This window comes from Oryza brachyantha, chromosome 1 (assembly GCF_000231095.2).
Source record: "Oryza brachyantha chromosome 1, ObraRS2, whole genome shotgun sequence".
NCBI classification, from domain to species: domain Eukaryota; kingdom Viridiplantae; phylum Streptophyta; class Magnoliopsida; order Poales; family Poaceae; genus Oryza; species Oryza brachyantha.
Window position 1 is genome coordinate 20,168,703 of NC_023163.2, and position 20,353 is coordinate 20,189,055.

At 40.9% G+C, this 20,353-nt stretch overlaps 3 protein-coding genes across 3 annotated transcripts; 2 read left to right on the top strand and 1 right to left on the bottom strand.

The window, feature by feature from the left end:
* LOC102712412 (carboxyl-terminal-processing peptidase 1, chloroplastic) lies at positions 1-6,068 on the top strand. The gene is made up of 13 exons (XM_006646116.3): positions 1-462; positions 666-785; positions 1,593-1,730; positions 1,973-2,077; positions 2,171-2,339; positions 2,730-2,806; positions 3,428-3,472; positions 4,021-4,104; positions 4,510-4,548; positions 4,634-4,696; positions 4,779-4,908; positions 4,994-5,084; positions 5,982-6,068. The coding sequence occupies exons 1-12, from the start codon at positions 82-84 to the stop codon at positions 5,047-5,049; spliced, it is 1,407 nt and encodes a 468-aa protein (XP_006646179.2). The 5' UTR covers positions 1-81; the 3' UTR covers positions 5,050-5,084; positions 5,982-6,068.
* A 977-nt stretch (positions 6,069-7,045) lies between these two features.
* Positions 7,046-12,079, top strand: LOC102718499. Its single transcript, XM_006644413.3, has 8 exons — positions 7,046-7,267; positions 7,582-8,266; positions 9,034-9,222; positions 9,315-9,406; positions 10,553-10,612; positions 10,742-10,811; positions 11,093-11,296; positions 11,405-12,079. The coding sequence occupies exons 2-8, from the start codon at positions 7,595-7,597 to the stop codon at positions 11,783-11,785; spliced, it is 1,668 nt and encodes a 555-aa protein (XP_006644476.1). The 5' UTR covers positions 7,046-7,267; positions 7,582-7,594; the 3' UTR covers positions 11,786-12,079.
* A 599-nt stretch (positions 12,080-12,678) lies between these two features.
* On the bottom strand, positions 12,679-16,297 carry LOC102718780 (probable receptor-like protein kinase At2g42960). Its single transcript, XM_006644414.3, has 8 exons — positions 15,999-16,297; positions 14,728-15,479; positions 14,552-14,656; positions 14,167-14,286; positions 13,882-14,052; positions 13,648-13,777; positions 13,358-13,567; positions 12,679-13,227 (listed from the first exon to the last, which is right to left on the bottom strand). The coding sequence occupies exons 2-8, from the start codon at positions 15,378-15,380 to the stop codon at positions 13,141-13,143; spliced, it is 1,476 nt and encodes a 491-aa protein (XP_006644477.1). The 5' UTR covers positions 15,381-15,479; positions 15,999-16,297; the 3' UTR covers positions 12,679-13,140.
* Between the last annotated feature and the right edge of the window lie 4,056 nt (positions 16,298-20,353).

Consider the following 20,353-nt stretch of genomic DNA (forward strand, 5'->3'; position numbering starts at 1 on the left):
TCCCACCACTAAAAAACGAAGCGCTCCCCCCGCCCGCCGCCCAGCCGCTCTCGCGCGCAGCGGAAGCGCCGCCCCGCCGCCATGCGGCTACTCCCCTACGCGCCGCCGCGGCCGCCTCACCCGCACCCGCACTCGCGAGCGACCTACCCTAGCCCCAGCTCCAGTTCCAGCCGCAACGCCAAGCCACAGCCGGCGCGCGCGCTCCGCTTCCCCGACGCGCTCCGCGCGGCTGCTGCGGCGGCCGCCATCTCCCTCTCCCTCCTCGCTACCGGAGACGCAGTGGGAACGGAGCAGCGGCCGCGGCCTCCGGAGCTCTGCCGCGACGGGGCCGCCGAGATAAAGGAGGAGACGAGGACCGAGGTGGTGACGAACGAGCAGCTCGTGGAGGAGGCGTGGGAGGTGGTCAACGAGGGCTTCCTGCCGGACGCCGGCAGCCGTCCCTGGTCGCCGGAGATGTGGATGGTGAGCATATCTTGTGGCGACGTGATTGAACATGAATGATGTAGTTATTCATTCATCTCTCTCTGTAGAAAGTAGATTTACAATCCGAAGTTCTGAACGGTCACTGTGCTTGTTCTGAACATATTTTATCCTACATTGATATATATCTTATATCTGAATATCTGATTAGTGATTGTTAATTGCTTCGTTCTAATGCAATGCAGAAAAAGAAGCAAGATATTCTCCAAAGCTCAATCAGATCCCGTTCTAGAGCCCACGACATCATTCGGAAAATGCTGGCTAACCTGGGTGACCCGTACACAAGATTCCTGTCTCCCTCCGAAGTAAGTACCTTACAGATGGCACTTTTCCTTTTCTTTTTGGAATGAAAAAATAATTGATACCGAGCATACACCATCCTATTACACGAGTAGAACTGTAGAATTGGTCTTTTTTTTTTTTAAGAAAAAGGGATAATGAGCGTGTATAATTTACATTTCATGACATGTTTAGTTAGCCTAAAATTCTAAATGGCTCAATCTGTCCTACTTAGTCGGTCAGTCTACCAAAGACCATTCCTTGTTTGTCCTAGTGAGCCATGATTTTGCTAGCAATTAACAGACCCATTAGCACACACACTCCATGCTATTGATGTTTCTGAGTTTACTGCTAAAGTTGGTGTGAACCTGTTTTTACCCTTAGATTTCAGCTAAAAAATATCAATATATTTCATCTTAAAAAGAGCTATTAATGTAATGAGAATAGACATAGAATTTCAAGGTGTTATTAACTATTATTTGTACCCAGCAAGTCAGAATCGTTTTTATATGACTATAGATTGACCATAAAAATGTTGTTACTAGTTTTTAGGATCCATGTGACTTGGACCTTTACTGGCAACTATTGTTCTGCATGACTGTTACACCTTTTGGTTGGGAGTAGTGACTGTCTGTTTAGAGTTTATACAACATAAAATACACTCCATAGTGATGAAGTTATTATATTACAAGATGCTTTTTTGACACATTTCCTTTGTTTCAGTGATTTTACTTATTGCTGTTTTTTGCATGAATTCATTTTATATCTTCTAACTGCACTTCAGTTCTGATGATGTTTTGCATATGTTAAATCAACCTGCAAATCTGGTAAAGTTCTCCAAAATGTCAAAATATGACATGACAGGAGTTGGATTAAACTTGAGAGAAGTTCCTAACGACAATGGCTCTTCTAAGTTGATGGTATTAGGGCTCATATTAGATGGGCCTGCCCACTCTGCTGGTGTTAGACAGGTATCAACAACTCCACACTTATACCTTTCAATCGATAGGCATGTTTTTCTATTATAACGTTGGTTTGGTTGATTATTCTATTCAGTTTTGTTATTTTATGTAATTCCATTTGATAGTATTGTTATCACATGGAATTGTTGTTTGTTATTTTTCCAGAACGAAATACTGTAGCCTCATTCACCTGTGTTGGATAATAAGCACACAGTTATCTAATCTTGTCCTGTTTTATTATCTCTTATTAGGGTGATGAACTCTTGTCAGTCAATGACATTGATGTAATGGGTAAATCTGCATTTGACGTGTCATCCATGCTGCAAGGTCCAAAAGATACTTTTGTTACAATTAAGGTTGAATAATCTTATAAACATCATATTTGGATTCTGCCAAGTACTTATTCCGCTCATTATTATAACTATCTTAATCTTGCTCGTATTATATAGGTTAAGCATGGGAACTGCGGTTCTGTTGAGTCAATGAAGGTGCAGAGACAACTGGTTGCTCGCACTCCAGTTTTCTATCGATTGGAGAAGAGAGAAAATGAGGATTCATCTATTGGATATATTCACATCAAAGAATTTAATGCTGTGGCCAAAAAAGATTTGGTTAGTGGTGTGTTGCTGGTTTGTTAACCTTATCAACTTTAATTTTTAGCTATACTTAGCTGCATAGCCGAGCCATTTTTTACATGGAACCTGGTGCAAATGGCCATATACTGTCTAATTCTCATGCCAAAACTGCTATGCATGTACATATAATTTTTTTCCTGACTCAAATTGTGAGCATTGGGAGAACTTAAAATATTGTTTCCTTTCTGCAAACTGGCCATTTAAGGATGCTATTTCTGCTTATTTTGCATGAATTTCTTTTGATGTTACAACATTATTAATGCCATCTGTGATATTCCGTTCAAAACATGTTATCTGTATATCCATTTAATTTAATATAATTACATTGGATGGTGGCATTTTATATCCATTTAACATATGCTTTTTCACACAGCACTAAAGCGTCTACAAAGTTCGGGTGCCTCCTATTTCGTTTTGGATTTGAGGGACAATCTTGGTGGACTAGTCCAAGTATGCTGTTTTCATTTCAACTAGGGGATTGCCATGCACAGTTTTGCTTGGAGCTACATAATTCACTTAGAGTTAGATTTAATATCTCTGTAATTTTGTTCTTATAGATACTACTGTTTGTAGAAGTATATTTGGATTGCATATACAACTCTTAACTTCTTCTATAAGGTTTAGATTTCATATACAACTCTTACATTCTATTTCTGTAGGTTTGGATTTCATATACAACTCTTAGATTCTATTTGTAGATATAATTGTATGTTATATTCAATTATAGCAATCAATTTATACCATTATAATCTAGATCCACCATGATCTAACGGATAAGTTTTTTTTTCTCAGAATAATGTGGTAATTTCTAGCTTGCAGAGTGAACGTGATGACTTCTCTCAAAACTGCATTTATAATATAATAGATTATATAGCACGTCAGTCTTTGGTCTTCTAAACAATATGGTGTTTTGTGGGTTTCATTCTTTTCCTTTGAAGTTCTTGAGTTGTAAGCTTCTTGAAATATTTTTTGAGGCTTTAGCACATGGATAATGAAAGACACTGTCAGGTGTCAAGATATAATTTATTTGAATGGGTTATTCTTACTCATGATAATTTGTTTACTTTGAAGGCTGGAATAGAGATTTCGAAGCTCTTCTTGAATAAAGGAGACACGGTATGAAATCTTCACTTGCTTTGTATTTGTCAACTTCAGTTTGCCTTTGTGTATTCTCATTTTTTGGCCTTTTTAGCTAAATGCTGCTAGGACACTATCTGCGACCTGAAAAATCTATCCGTAGAAGTTAAGCAAACTTCTTTTTTCTACATAATGTCGTTTAAAACCCATTAAGCCTTTTGTGCCCACATCAGCTAAAAGCTACCATTCATGAATACTAAATCAAAATGAAGGCATAATACCTGGCTATGATGGTTTTGAACTTGAAAAAAGCAAGCCATACTAGTTCTGTCTGATGTTGACATTTGTATGGAATTATAAATTAAGAGCTTTTAGTTACAATTCTTGATATGCATCAATAGAATCTTTATTGTAATTCATGTATTCATTCTGTACATTTTAAGAAGTTTTAGGGTTTTCAGCGTTTCAGGCATATGATTGCCTAAACCATTGTTAGTTACCCTTCATATCTTGAACGGGACTTTGGAGGTGTATTTTCTTAAAAAAGTAACTGGTGTAATATTTATGCTCCTATGGAACTTCTTCAGGTGATTTATACTGCTGGCCGTGATCGTCAAGTCCAAAATACAATTGTTGCTGAAAGGGGACCCTTGGTTACCACTCCTCTGATGGTATGTATGCTATTGTGATATACATGAACCTGGCTAGTTCTACACTTCTACTTACTTTACATTGTTTTGTTAATGCAAACGTGAAGACCATCAAATACAGACACAAAAACAGATCTATTAAGTTGCACTCATAAAATACTGGCTCTACTATACTAGCTTTGACAATTAGAATCATCAAGGCATAGGGTGTTTACTGATTTATTCATGCCCATAGCTTTATTTGTGCTTTTTTGATTGGCTGATGTAGAAGTGGAATGATATAGATCCAATTAATCAATCATATGTGTTCCCTTTACTGAAATTTAGCTGAATCGTGCTCCTCTTTTCTTTATCTGCCACAATAAGATCACCACATGCCTTTTGTATCTTTTATATCTCACAAGTTCATTCACGCCTTCTATGTAGGTACTTGTGAATAGCAGGACAGCCAGTGCAAGTGAAATAGTAAGTAACAAATTAATTTCGCTGGTAGTGCTAAAATAGTAACAGGCTAACAGCATGAGCTCACAAAGTCACTGACGTTTTCTAGGTTGCTTCAGCACTTCATGACAACTGCAAAGCTGTTCTTGTTGGTGAAAAGACTTTTGGCAAGGTTTGTTGAAAAAACCATACAGCGGATCCATAGAAAAGCACTCTGTGACCAACAGGCTTATACTATGTCTTGGATGCTTCAGGGCTTAATCCAGTCCGTATTTGAACTTCATGACGGTTCTGGCATTGTCGTCACAGTGGGCAAGTACGTGACACCAAATCACAAAGACATAAATGGAAATGGAATAGAACCAGATTACCGTCGCCTTCCTGGTGCTACTCACATTCACTTAATTTTCTTTTGTTACACTCATGTATAAAGTGCAGTTAACACTGACCGAATTTCCTTTTGTGATAGATTTCAATGAAGCCACCGAATACCTTTCACGATGCCAAAGCAGGGAATTAAGCTGAGTGATATGGTTTATTTCAAACCTCCTAAGCTTCAAGTAAGCTTACATTTGCATGCTCTGTTCTTACTGTTGAAAATTCTTGATCATAGTTCGAACGTGCCATTTTCCTTTTGATAACAAACAAAAATGACGGATGGAAAACTTATAATGCTGGGGTACTTGTTGCAATGATGAAGGAATCTTTAATTGGCTAACTTTACTTTGACTGCTTGGTGCTGGCAGCCATAGATAAGAACTACTCCCTCCATTCCAAATGTAGCTACCAAGGATGGGTCGTAGCTACAATTTAGGACAGAGGGAGTAGCTGGTTGACTGTACTTGTGATGGATTGCTGAACATGGTCCGAAGAGAAGTACCTTCCTTTACTACTTTGTACGGTTTATACCAGTTATTAGGCTCACAAAATTGACAGTCTTAATAAATCATAGAGGTATTTAGCTTCGCAATACTGGGGGCTACTGTTTGCACACTTGAGTAGGTCCTCCACTTACGCAGAAATGCTGGCCCCAGTATATGATTCTCCACCGGGAGTATAGTAGATTGCATGTCTAAATCCCAAAAGGCCAATCTCAATGGAAGTTTCATGGGCAATAAATAGGATGTCACGTAGGTATTTTTGATGATGTGACAAAGTATTAATGAAGAGATAGATGAAATGAGTTTCATAGAGATAAAACCTTTTATGCACTGTTACCTAGACACTTTGTCTCTTGCATGTAACCTAGGAAACAACAATAGATAAAACTATGCATTGAGAGATAGATGTTTTATCCTAGTTTCAAACTTTTTAAATGACATGTCACTCTAGGTAATCGTGTTCATGAAACTTGCATTGAGGATGACCTAATGCGCCTCTTTTTGCCTGCTTGTTGCTGGTTCTGAACCTAATAATGAGCATAACTGTCTGCGTTAACTTTTCCTTGTCTTTTGCAGGGTGGAAATGATAATATGGAAGAGACTTGTATACTTTGGCCGACTTCTTGGTCGGCCCAGCCAAAAAAAAAAAAAGTTAAGAGACTTGAACATGATGGATGCTTTGGGGTTTGTACAATGTATCTCTCGGTGGAGCTGAGACGATAAGCTCAACCTCGACCATCAATACAAAGTCTGAAAGCCTCTGTGGAGCAACCAAGCGAACGTGTAGCCTGCAGCTGAGAAGTCGCCAGAGCTCCGATATTCGCTGATCTAGGCGTGACAATGCTCTGAATGCATCAAACACCAATCTGTAAATAGCTTTTGTTCTGCTTGCAGCAAGTTCAGGCTGCAACTTTACTCAATTGGGTGTAGATCTGCCTCGTGACTGAATTGCAAGAGGGGCGAACTAACTGTTTATCCTTTTTATTAAAACGACACATGCATCTACTCCCTCGATTTTTTTTGACGTCGCTGATTTTTTGATCTATGTTTGACCATTCGTCTTATTCAAAAAATTTATATAATTATTGATTATTTTATTATGATTTGGTTTATTACTAAAATAACTTTAAGTAAGATTTCTAATTTTGTATATTTGAACAAATTTTTTTAATAAGGCGATAAGTCTAACGTAAATCAAAAAGTTAACTGTGTAAAAAAACGGAGGGAGTATATTTTATTGTGCGTAGTCTTAAGATGTATCTCATTTTATTATGCGTAGATATAGATAGAATATTTCTTAGGAATCGAAATCATCCATATTTTTTCTTATATTTGTCCTAAGTATTTTTCCAAAACGAACGATAGAAAACTTCTGTTTGATCTTTGTCCTAACTCAAAAATGTAAAAAAACCCACGTCTCTTGTGCAGACGCACGAGGCCAGTGGACGTGTACACGTTTCACGTACGCCGCGGCGCGGCACGGTATCCGAAGCACCCAACGACGCGTACGTCTGCAGGCGCGCGAGGCCAGATGGAGAGGCCAGAGTGACGACCGCCAGAAGCAAAGCGGAGCAATTTGGATCCCAATTCTCTTCTCGAAGCGCCCGCTCCAGCGCGCTCCCCACAACGTCCTACTCCTCCCCCCTCCCCACTCCACCTCCTCCTCTCTACCTCTCCCTTCAATCTCCACCTCTCCGGGGGCTCCAGGATCCGCGGAGCTACTAGTTGGGCAAGGCCTGCCGCCGGAAAGCTTCCGCGCGCGCGGCGGTTTTGGCGCGGCTGCTTGGACCGCGGAACCGGGGGGGAAGGCTTTCCTCCGGTGGCGCCGCTGCCTGCGTGCGGCGGCGACCTGGCTCCGAGCGGTGTGGCTTTTTGCCCTAGTTTTGCGTTTGCACCCGTACATAACCCGCTGCGATTCTCGTCTTCTCCGATCGTATAACTGTTGCCTAGCTCTTAGTTAGTACTGTTATACAGCATCACTTTGTCATGCATGTTTATGCAAGCATATGTGTTGATTCGTTCGAATGATAGCTGTTTGAATTTGAGCCCAGCTACTCAATTGATGGATTACGTTGTGCTGCACCACGCCACTACATCTGCGTGTAATGTGTGCTTGGAGAGATCAGTATTGGCATCATTCCCTGATGAATTTGCATTTTTTTTCTCCGGCGTACAGAATTGGAGCGAAGATGGCTGATGTGGAGGAGCAGCAGCTTCAGCAGGTCACTGGTGTGTCCAGGGCACAAGACGGAGTTGCCAAGGCGAGTTTGGGGAAGGATCATGTCCCAGGAAGTGAGCTCTGGACCGATGGGCTCACCTGTGCCTTTGAGCTCATAAAGGGTCACAAGAAGCACAAATCATGGCCGACGATTGATAGCATGCAGGAGAAAGGGGTCCCTGCGCATATGAAGCGGCACATAAGTAGGAACAGCCATCGGGCCGTGACCCTGAAACCTGATGAATGCATTGTGGTGGAGAAGCCCTGCCAAACGGATTTTAGTAATGATTCTTATGTGCTCAAAGATAGGCCAGTGTATGCCAGGGAAATCTTCGATCACAAATGGGTGCCCATTGGATGGTCTAGGATCGCTGAGTTGGTGCAGAGGGTTCAGTCAGATGCCAGCTGGGAGTGTGAGCAGGTGGAGATGACCGACAGTGAGGATGATTACACTGTGGCGGATCTTGCAGCTCCATACTGGCAGCGTCCGGTAGGACCTACATGGTGGTGCCATGTCACTGCAGGCCATCCCTCTGTTGATGCGTGGCTGAATAGTGCTCACTGGATGCATCCGGCTATAAGAACTGCACTGAGAGATGAAAGCCGACTGATAAGTGATCGTATGAAGTACCTTCTCTATGAGGTTGTCTTTCTTATTCTCGCTTGTTTGAAACACCATATGATTAGATACATATATTTCCTGAAATTTTTCAGTGATTCAATACCTTCCTAATTATTTACAATTGAATACTCTCCATCCATGGCGTGTATAAATTCTTTGGCAGGAGTTTTCCATGTTTCATGAACAAATGAAATAACTGTTAAACTGTAGTTCTTTTTTATGGCCATGGTTGATTGTGAAACCTTCTAGAATGCACTTACAGCCATTTGTGTTCAAGAAAGCACCCATACTTGTCCACAATCTTCTGATCACCTCGTTTTTATGTGGAAATTATGTGGTTGCTTCTGGCCCTGTTACATATAAAAAATACTATCATTTTACCAACAGAGTGTCAAGTCACCTGCATCCGTTATGTCTTTTCTTGGGTTTTCTTTATCTAATGGGTTCTACTGAAGTGTTATTCTATATTTATAAAACATTGCCAAAATAGTTTCTGTCATGGAGTATACACATATATGCCTCTTATAAGTGTGTCTTCCGACCTAAATAAGTAGGCAACAATATTTACTGTTTGGTCAAAGCATTGTTCCTCTGAGAGTTCTAGTGCCTGATGTCCATATTAGTAGTTTCTCAAACTATGCTGGTTTGGGGTTCCGACAGCTTTCAGAACAGCTAATCAACCTGACTACCTCATAAAACTATAGTCACAATCTAGCCTAAAATATGTGTTGATGCACTGTCAGATGTGCATATCAGATTTATTCTATAAACTTCTGTTAGCTATTCAGGTCCCAGTTAGAGTTGCAGGAGGACTGCTGTTTGAGCTTCTTGGCCAGTCAGTTGGAGATCCAAATCGTGAAGAGGAAGATATACCCATTGTGCTTCGGTCTTGGCAGGCACAGAACTTTCTTGTTACTGCAATGCATGTCAAAGGCCCTTCATCCAATGTAAATGTTTTAGGAGTGACTGAAGTGCAGGTATCCTTTTTGAAACAAAGACTGTATTGCAAGTGTGAAATGAATTGTGTTTAGCTCTTTTGATCTTAATATGCTTGTGGAACATTGTCCAGGAGTTGCTTAGTGCTGGTGGAAGTCAAACACCTAGATCAGTTCACGAAGTAATTGCACATTTGGTCAGCCGTCTTTCTCGATGGGATGACAGGTTCATTTCATGTCCTAACTTCTACTACTATCATCACTGTCCATTTTATTTTCTTAGGATGCTTGGTTGTAGAGATAAATACTTATCATTAAGAACATTGTTCTTTGTTTGTTCTGAATCATATTAAAATTATTTTAACCTAACTCTGCTTATGATAGGAATAGGTTTCCCAAGAGGCATTAGATTGTATTTCTGCAGGTTTCACCTGATAACTGCTAACTTCAACCTCCCACCAAACACACACACAAATAAAAGCATCATGTGCATATATCTAATTATCTTAGTATCATGTTGGTGATAAAGCTTATGCCTCAGACATGCCACAATGGCTACAACAAAATTCAATCCCCAATAAGAAACTCATGGGACTATATCTTAATATGTTGTAATGTTGCTAAGTTTGTGCCTCAGGCATGCCAAAAGGACCCATGGCATTATGTTTATCTGCATAAGAAATAAAAATGATTCTCTATGAGGGCTTTCAAAAGCAAGTTTTTTTTTCTATTTATGCATTCTCTGTATCACATTATCTCATTAACATTAGTGAACATCTACTGTCTAGTTTGTAAAAGAAGATGCATATTATTTACTTCAGGAAGATAATTTTTACAATTGATAATGATAAATTGGAGAATAACTGCGGTGAACTAGTTTTTCCCCTAATACTAAGAAGGCAACAAAATTCAAGTTGAAAAGGACTTGAACTTGTGCTCCCCAATACTGGCAGAAACAAAATTCAAGTTGAAGAGGACTTGGACTTGCGCTTTGGAGGCACACAGTCACCAATTAAGGCTCAATTTGTTTTCTTGATAAATATGTTACTATAGCTTCTAACCTAGCTGTATCAACTTGACCGTGCACCATTGTTGATAAAATAACCCAACATTTTTATCCATTTTAGCCATTCTTTGTTTCATTTCTACTCCCTCTTTCATATTGTAAGATGTTTTGGCTATACCTAGATTCATTTGTATATCAATGTATATTGTTTATATATATGTCTAGATTCATTAGCATCTATATGCATCTAGTCAATATTAAAAAGTCTTATATTGTGAAACGGAGGTAGTACATCTGTACTTGCGGTAGCAAAAAGCACAGTCTACTCACAGCAAATATATTGATAGTTCTGTTCTTTTGTTTCAGGCTATTCCGAAAATATATCTTTGGCGAAGCAGATGAAATTGAACTGAAGTTTGTGAATAGGTAAGAAAACTGAATGGGCACATCTCAACTAGAAGAGCATACTGTTTGAATTGATGAACCAGTACCCTAAAATGAGATGATTTCATAACATTTTAAATTAGATTACATGTCTGAATATCCATTTCACAGGAGAAATCATGAAGATCTAAATCTAGTCAGCATCATATTGAATCAAGAAATTAGAAGGTTAGCAACACAGGTAAGTATCTCCTAATTTTCCTTCTATATATAATGACCTCATTAAGAAATAAAACACCAATTTATGAGAATGACCAATGTGCTAACATATTGTACTAGTGCAAAATTTTGGATAGGGGTAAATCTAAAACAGGAATTGGATGACATGTAGGGTTGACTTCTATTTAGGCACAGAGTGCAATTGTAAACATAGAATATGTTATCAGATTCAAGTTGCACGCAGCATTTGTGCATGGTATTCTCAGTTTGTTGATACTTATTGATCTTGAGCCCTTGCTACAGGTAATCAGAGTAAAATGGTCTCTGCATGCAAGGGAAGAGATCATAATCGAGCTTCTTAGACATTTGAGGGGGAACACCACAAGAGTTATCTTAGAGAGCATTAGAAAGGACACAAGGGACATGTTGGAGGAGCAGGAAGCTGTCCGTGGTCGCTTGTTCACTATTCAGGATGTTATGCAAAGCACTGTTCGTGCATGGCTACAAGTATGCGCAGTTTTGTTAAATTTCAGCATGAACCTAGAGGCTAAAGCTATCCTGCGTTCTTATTGTGGACTTGAGTAGTTATTGATAGCCAAATTTTGTCCTCTCCAGGACAGAAGCCTTCGTATAACCCACAATTTGGCCATTTTTGGAGGTGGCGGCATGGTCCTATCCATAATCACTGGCCTTTTTGGAATCAACGTCGACGGCATACCAGGAGCGCAAAATACTCCATATGCTTTCGGCTTGTTCGCGGGACTTCTCTTCTTTTTAGGAATCGTCCTTATTGGAGTAGGAATACTCTATCTTGGGCTGCAAAATCCAGTGACCAATGAGAAGGTCAAGGTGAGGAAGCTGGAGCTTCAGCATCTCGTTTCGATGTTCCAGCATGAAGCAGAACAGCACGGCAAGGTGAGGGAAGGTCTCAGCCGGCACAGCTCGTCTCCGAAGTCCTCGTCGGCCTCTGATGAAGGCTACATCCTAATTTCTTAAAAACTGTTGGAAAGAAATAAATAATTACATGGAAATGGGGGTTTCCGGATAGAAGAGTTATTTGCGAAGGACTGAAGTACTAAGCCATGTTTGATGGTCTAAATAGAGGTTTATAGACTATAGCACACGGTTGACGTGATATACTGCTGATATACTAGTATCTGAGAAGGATTACCACTGAGGAATATGCGATCAAAGTTCTAATAACTATGAGCAACAGATTGGCCTCCTTTTGTGTATACCGCCTGAGGTGTTCTGCTTTTGTACTCGGAAGTAAGAATTCACACACGCACACACAAGGAATTCAGACAAAACAAGTCCAAATGGTGGGGAACTAGATGAAGCACGGGCACATGGTAGAAAGTAAAATAGAACTGCCGCTAATCAAGTAATCAAGTAGGTAACCAACTCTTTCAAAGCCATGAGTTCTCTCTTTTGTAGCCTAAAGCAGCTGTTAGCCATCGCACTTCCAGAGTCGAATCCTCATCGAACGGTGTGTCTGAAAAGCTATGAAACGGAGGGAGTGCAAGTAGGTGAAGGACAAAAGGCACCAATGATTTTAAGTCGCACACCCAATCCTTCTCAAGAAAAGGAGGAAGGTGGCAACACTTGCAAAACAAGCAGGCACTAATCATTGGCATCATGTAATCATGTGCATGCATAGAAAACAAGTCACCAAGGTGCAGGGGAGTACTGCCTTTGAAATTTCCATTGAATTTTAGCTAGGAGAGGATCAGAGGAAACATGGGAATGATTAGTTCCAGTAGGTCCGTTAGTCACTGACAGGTGACATCAACTAGAGTATTTTTCCAGTCTCCCAGAGAAGGTCCTGTGCTCATCTGTCCCCAGAATCTTCTCAGAAATGATTTCAACTGTGCACTCGTTTGATCCAAACATACTAATTAAGAAGAAATTCTCACACATGGTACACAAACAAAACTCTGTACTTTATGGTAAAACTGAAGATAGACAAGGGTTCTTTACAAGGGTAACAAAATCTTGTTGCTTGTCATGCCTTCGAGGTCAGTTCCTCCTGGTAACTCAAATGGTATAGATGAAGAAAGTGCTTCTGTGCTCCCCTGAAAGATAACTAAACATATCCTAATGTAAACGAGTAGGACTCATCTACACAAAACAAAGTAGGGCGATTCTTTCAGGGGAGTATAGAAGCACTCCTCCAAAAAGGAGAAGAAGAAATGGAAAATGAACGACTCCTATGCCTTTATGGCCTTCAGTATTCGCTAAAATTAAACCAGTTGCACTCATAATGTTGAACTATCGAATATTGATCAAACCAGACGGGATTATAAAATGATTTCATATGTCCTATTTTGTGCCTGTTCAGCATTGGATCCTCAGGAATCAGCACTGTTTGAAATATCCTCTACAGACTGCTGTGACTCGATATCAATGCTTCCCATCTGGCTGGGTTTTTTCTGGTCCTGCCAACAACAAAAAGGAAAACATATGCTTGTTAGATTGATGATGTAGAATAAACTCTCCAAGAGATGCTCATTTGTGTAAACTAAATGGTTTGATGAACAGTCAGAAAAAAAAAGGGTCTAAACGTACTTGTCGATATGCATTCTGAACTGCTTCAAGCATTTGGACAACATGACTCATTTTTGGCCTTTTGTCAGCATCTGGATCAACACACTTCAGGCCAACCAAGATTGCCCGCTTAAGGGCCCGTTTTGGGGGCTTAATTTCAAGTTTTGGATCCACTACATCCTCTGCCTTCTTGCTGCTAATCATCATTTTAAGCCATTCTACAAGATTCACCTGAAATGGCATACAAAAGAGGCATAAGTAGTGGATGATAGATTGGTCATGCCGATTGTAAAAAATGAGAAAAGCTCTACCTCATCCGCAGGTTTACTGTAATCAACTGGGTCTCTAGCAGTCACAGATTCCAACAACACAACTCCAAAACTGTAAATGTCGCTCTTTTCATTCAACATTCCACTATTCGCATATTCAGGTGCAACATACCTAACAACAGATTAAGAAGAAAATTAAGACATGCATCTTCCAAATTTACACAGGATAAATAAATTACAACAAACATGGAATATTGGAATACAAGAAAATTATACCCATATGTTCCCATCACTCTTGTATTGATGTAGCTGCTGTCAGAACTCAGTAGTTTGGCCAACCCAAAATCAGAAACCTTGCTGTTGAATTCGTCATCAATTAATATATTACTGGACTTAATATCCCGGTGTACAACTTTGGGGTCTATGGCTTCATGAAGGTATGCAAGCCTGAAATCATGGAAATTATCTACATTAGCATGATTTGATCTTAAAAACCTGCCCTTATGTGAGAAGCTTTATTTCATGGGAAATAACTGAGTGAGGAGTAGATTGTGATCTTACGCTTTTGCAGTGCCAAGGAGAATCTTCATACGGTTCTCCCAAGTAAGGATTCCCCCGCCCATGGCCCCATGAAGCCATTGTTCTAGGTTGCCATTGTTGACATATTCATAGACTAGCATCCTGAAGGTGAATATTCAGAGAAGGTCAACGCACAGTGAGAAACAGAGCAACAAGGAAAATACATACTGATGTTATACACAAGAAAATGCACAGAATTTCCTTCATGTATGGTATTGATAATTCTTTTTCCTGAACCTTAAGAACATAACTTGCAATAGTAATATGAATATTATTATGAACTTGCACATGGTGGATTCATATAATCTGGGCTGAGCAGCAAAGTTGATTAAGCAGAACAAAGGAACTGGAAGGAATAAATGATCACCTGTGTATCCCTTCCACACAGTACCCCAGAAGCCGCACCAGATTCTTATGCCGAACATGACCGATGGCTTCAACTTCGACTCTAAATTCCTTCTCTGCTTGGCCCCTGCAAACCCAGCAAACAAATCTTAGCTCCAGCTAACATACAGTAAACGCACTAAGGCAATATAAACTTACACATTGTTAAGGATCTTCTTCACAGCAACCTCAGTCCCATTCATCAATTGACCCTTGTAGACAATTCCATAGCCACCCTCCCCCAAGACATTACTCTTTGCAAACCGGTTTGTTGCATACTCGAGGTCCCTCAAGGTAAACCAGTGACCCCAGCCCAAATGTGATAGCTCAGGTAAGCCAACCAGCGGTGAAGCAGACGCATAGCCATATGATGAACTGCCTTTCCTAGCCGGGCCAGAGCTGCTGTAATCTTCAGAATATGAGCTCCCAGCCTTCTCTATGTTGTACACTGAGCTGCATTGGCTGAATGCATCGACATCAACAGATCTACTCTCTGCCAAATGCGAAACACCCTTCATCTGTTCATATTTATCCTGCACTGACATGATAGGTGTTCCACTGTCATGCAGGCTCTGTGCATCAACTCTATCAACATTGATATCCTTTGACACAACAGGAATCTCCATCTGCGATCTACTGTCAAATCCTACGGTCGTCTTCTTTTTCCTCCTCATAGAGAGCCACAATGCTATGATGAACAAAATTGCCATCAGTATCCCAATGCCAATAGCAATCAAGACCCATACTCTCAAGCGGAGCACGGGCGTAGTCTGTGATAGTGCTGCACTGATGGAGTTGTTGTCGGACGACATATCCTTCCGATCAACAATTGTATCACAGATGCTCTCACAAATTCAAAATCTTGCACGGATTTGCCGGCTGAATTTAGAAACTTATCCTGGTTTCTTTATCTGTGTAAAAAACAAAAGGTACTCCATTACTTAACTCTGAAACCTGAACCAGCACATGAACAGAACTACAAAAGTAAAGCTGCGCGCATATGATAGCCCAATTCTTCCATGTTCAGAGGGAAAAAAATATTATCTTTCATATTACTGTACAGAATAATTCGCACAAGCAAACTAACCAAACAGAAAAAAAATGCCCACTTCTCGGTCAAACCACCAGCGTGGCAGGGACTCCTGGTGAGACTCGCCTATGAAGTCTGAACTGTTTATTCAACAACCATGCCTATACAAAATTATCAAATGCAAGATACAGGTTGTCCCCCAAAAAGATCAGCACAATGCAAACAAAACACACCAGAATTCTACCGACACCACCACCGCACCCACGCCAGAAATCCCAAGGCCCGTCACAATTCAAAGGCACTACCAAGTCAAACACCTTCAAGATCACGGATGCCGACGGCCGGCCGGCCCGGCCCCCCTAACGAACACCGGAACACGAGAAAGAAGAGACGGGATTACCTCCGCAGCGCCCTCAGCTCATCCCCATTGGCCAGCAATCCCATCAAGAACACCCCGCCGTGCCCACAGCCAGAGCTGGAAAAGGAAAGCCGGGCGCTGTTCTTGCCGCCCGTGTGTGTGGTGGAGTGGAGCGGAGCGGCACCGCACCGCACCGGAATGCGCAAGAAGGGCAAGCTGCCTTTGCTTGTTTGCAAAAGAGGAGGAGAAGGAGCCGGAAAGACGAGCACTACACACATGCACACATGAAGAGAGAGAGCGAGAGAGAGAGAGAGAGTAAAGGAGAAGCAAAGGAAGAGGGAGAGGGGAGGGGAGGACTGGAGAAGAAGAGAGAGGTTGCAGCGTTTGGAAATAAAGGGAGGTGGGGGGTGTGGAAAAGGAGAGAGACGCCATTAATTAATTAATTAATTAATTATTGGAAACAAAAAATACTACAAGGAGATTGTTATTTGGAAATACTCTAATGAATAAATTAGGAAGAGAGGAGGAAAATTCAATTGATTAATTATTTAATTAATGCTTGGGGGAAATGGCATGATGGTTGAGACCAGCATGTGGAGGGTGAGGTGAGTGGGGGAAGTCAAATGTCCAGGGGGATTATCTCTAGCTTAGCTGGAAATGCACAAACTTAATTTGTTGGCATTATGGCAATATCTCTCTTTTTTAGCAATAGGAGAGGTGTATTTGTCGGTTTGTTGCTCGGCGTTATATATGTGACGAGGGTTGTTAATTTTGACGTGGAGTAGCCACTATAAGTTATCGTGACGTATCGTCGATGTAGTCTAACTGTTACGCATAACGTATACAGTAATATGTAGTCAATGTAATCCAAGTGTCACGCAAAACACGTAGATTTGGATGCATGTATCTATAGTTGCTAGGATGGCTTATGTAGGTAGCTCTTGTGGCGATCATGTTTTGCCATTATATAGCTTGTCGTTATTTGTGGACGTGAATGTGTGATAGAGTAAAAGATCGTAACATATGTATTTATTAGTTTTCTTTTAAGAATGCATTGACCTCATTTTTAGTTAACCTATTGGCAATATGACAATTTCTCTTTTAGCAAAGAATTGGAGCATCTCCTATGGTTTGTTGCCAATGTGTCACTTCATATGTAATATGCATATAAGTATAGAGGTCGAGTAGCCACTATAAAGTAAAGTACCAGAGTGTATGATTAACATAATGTGTAATACCAATAGATCTGAGCACATAAATGTTACTCATGTGATGTTTTGGTAACTGATATAGTTGTTATGTGTTAACATGAATAGAAAATGAAATAAGGATGGTAAGGATGTATTTATTAGTTTTCTCTTTAAAAAAAGAAACACTGACTCGTCAGTTTGGTTAACCATATATGTTGTCGTGGCGCAGGGGGTTCCATGCAGCCCTTCTCGTCGATTAAATCCTTGAATTTGACTGGATGCTTACCGAATACGTCATGCGTGTGGACTGTGGAGTTTCATGCCATATTGCCAACCCAGTTAGCCAATAGATGGAACACTTGGAAGCTAGCATGCTCACCTTCCAAAGTTCCAATTGATGAATCATCAAGATTTGACCTGGCGCCATGCTGTTTTTGGTTGTATACTTGTATGCAAATTCATTATTTCATCCTCTACCTCTCATGTTATAATGTTACAGTGTACAATGCCATTTCAAGTATGGTCAGTGCAAAAAAAAAAAAGGAGGGCTCATAATAATAATTAAGATCCATTCACTGTCCAAGGACTATAAACATCATTGGTACCACTGCTGATAGCTGACTACTTTGAATGTCTGTTGTCCTGTTTGATCCTGTTTGTTGATCATTTGATCCAACGGATGAGATTGAGCTGGTGGCACTGTGTTGTCACTGTAGCTATCTTGTGTGCTTGAGAGTCCATAAAAATCAGTTTGCTGCCTTTCCCTGGATCCCATTAACTGCCAAAAGGACACCATTTTCTAGGGTGTACCTGGCGCTGGAGGGAACAATTCGATTATTTATCCGCTTTAGCAAAATCTTAAAATATCAAAAAACAATTCTTTGTTGGTCAACTTCCTGACAGAGACACGCTCGAGTTATTTAAAAAAAATGGAAATCCTATAATATTTCTGTCTGCAGAAACGAATAATAATATTTTTTTTCAGTCCGGGTATTGAACATGTTTAGCACGACAGACGTTGAGAGAAAAAAGCAAATTAAAGCTGACGCTTTAGCCTAATTCATGTGACGTGTACTCGTACCGATACCGATACATAGCTAAGACTTTACATCAGCAATAATCGAGTTGTTAGAGTAGGGCATGCACAGATCGATGCACTTTGCTAGTGTGCTCTCATGGCAGTGCTAGGTTAAGGACACACGCTCTTTCGGTGCAGTTAAATACTCCTCTCGCGTCGATCACCCTCTCCTTTCATCACCAAGAGGCGATCAATCCAGTCCCCCCATCTAATCCGGCTACGCCAACCTTAATTAATCTCGTCGTTGCCTGCAACTACGGGTAATTAGGCCATTCAGTCAGTCAGTCGCAGTCAAGTCAGTTTGCAGATCATCTGAACCGACGACTGAACAACATCTGAACCTCTGAACAAAAGAAAAAACAACAACTTTATCTGCTACTTCGATCTATGAATGAATACCCCTAATCTGTTATTAGTAGTACTGATGCGATTCTATCTGCACTCGACAAAATGTTAGGTTGGAACGGAGACATGATTGTGCCCAAGCTTTATTTCCAGGCTAGCTATATGCGCACGCCTTAGCTTTGCTTACGAGTTGGTTACCCGGTTAGTTGCTGCTGCCGCCTCCCATCATGATCGTCTTTAATCATACTACACGCGTAGCAGCAGGACACTTAATTTAGGCGCCCTCAAAAATGCCATCATGGGCTCATGGCCATGGGATAAACACAGTTCACGCAGAGAGGCCCCAATGCATGGGCACATCCGATTATCTCTGTCGCCTCGTTAGCTAACACCAATTAATCTCTCGCTAATTGGAGGCTAAAAAACGCGGCAGGTTATCGGCCTGGTCGAGCTCGAGCAGCAAACAAAGAAGGTGGCCGTTGATCTGATCTGTTCGTGGGCGCGTGGCCGGCCGCGGGTTACGGGTGGTAGGCCACCTGCCGGCCGCGGCTGCGAAATTTAGCGGCGACCGGGAGGACACGGGGTGACCGACACACCGCGACATGGCGCGCACCCCATGAATCCCAGGAATCCAGCAGCTGCTGTAAGCTGTCTCTGTCTCTCCTTCACCTGATGTCCAGCTATACCGACGGCCTTTTGATTCAGTCGACGATAGACGGTGGGGCCCGTAGAAGAGCGCGACTCATATGTCAGCGACTGTAATGACGTCGTCAAAGCCTCGACGATAGACGGTCAGGATTGACCCTAGTTGATGCTTGATCATTGGGTCACTGATCTGATCGATCGGGCATTGTAGCTGTAGCTGTTGGTGTAGTTCTTCGGCGTCGATTTGTTATCTTTTGAATTTGGGCTTGTTTTTGAAACGTATGATGTACTAGCTCATAAGCTGAAGGTCAATACGATGCCTTGTTTGTTTGTTGTTTTTCTTTACCGGCACAAAGAAAGACTAAGGTATCTAATGATTTGAGATCGACGGGGCAGCAATAATGTACTACTTCTTTTCCATTGTTAACTCGTAAATGTGCATCCTAACAACCGTTTCTTGGAGGAGCATGGACTAGAAAAACTAATCCTGTGGGTGTTCGGTTTGATTTTGCTTGATGCTGAGGTCTTTCAGGTCAGGTCAGGTGAAGCCGCAAAGGTTTTAGAGGGTGTTTCTTTCTCTTCTACTTTTTTTTATCCCTGTCACATCGAATATTTAGACATTAATTAGAAATATTAAATATAGACTATTAATAAAACTCATCCCATACTCTGGACCATTTTGCGAGACAGAACTATTGGGCCTAATTAGTCAATGATTAGCGAATGTGATGCTAAGTAAATATTTGCTAATCGTGGATTAATTATACTTAAAAATTTGTCTAATAAAATATCCTTTATTTATACAATTATTTTTTTATCAGTCTATATTTAATACTCCTAATTAACATCAAACATCTGATATGACATGGGACAAAAAGGTCACGGGGTCCAAACAACTCCTCAGTCGCCTCAGGTGTCTCAGGTGGGACCGTGGGAGCTTTCTACTCTACATGTGCCTGCAGAATATTAACGCTCGTGAGCTGGTGTCACAAGGCAATCGATCTCTTAATTAACTACACGTCTTCTGGTTAGTTTGGAGTAACGTTTTGCTTGAACACTCTTAGGTCCCTTGGCATTTATCTGGCAATATGCTTTTTTTATCCATTGAGAGAACAAAATGGAGCTTAAGTGGTTTAATT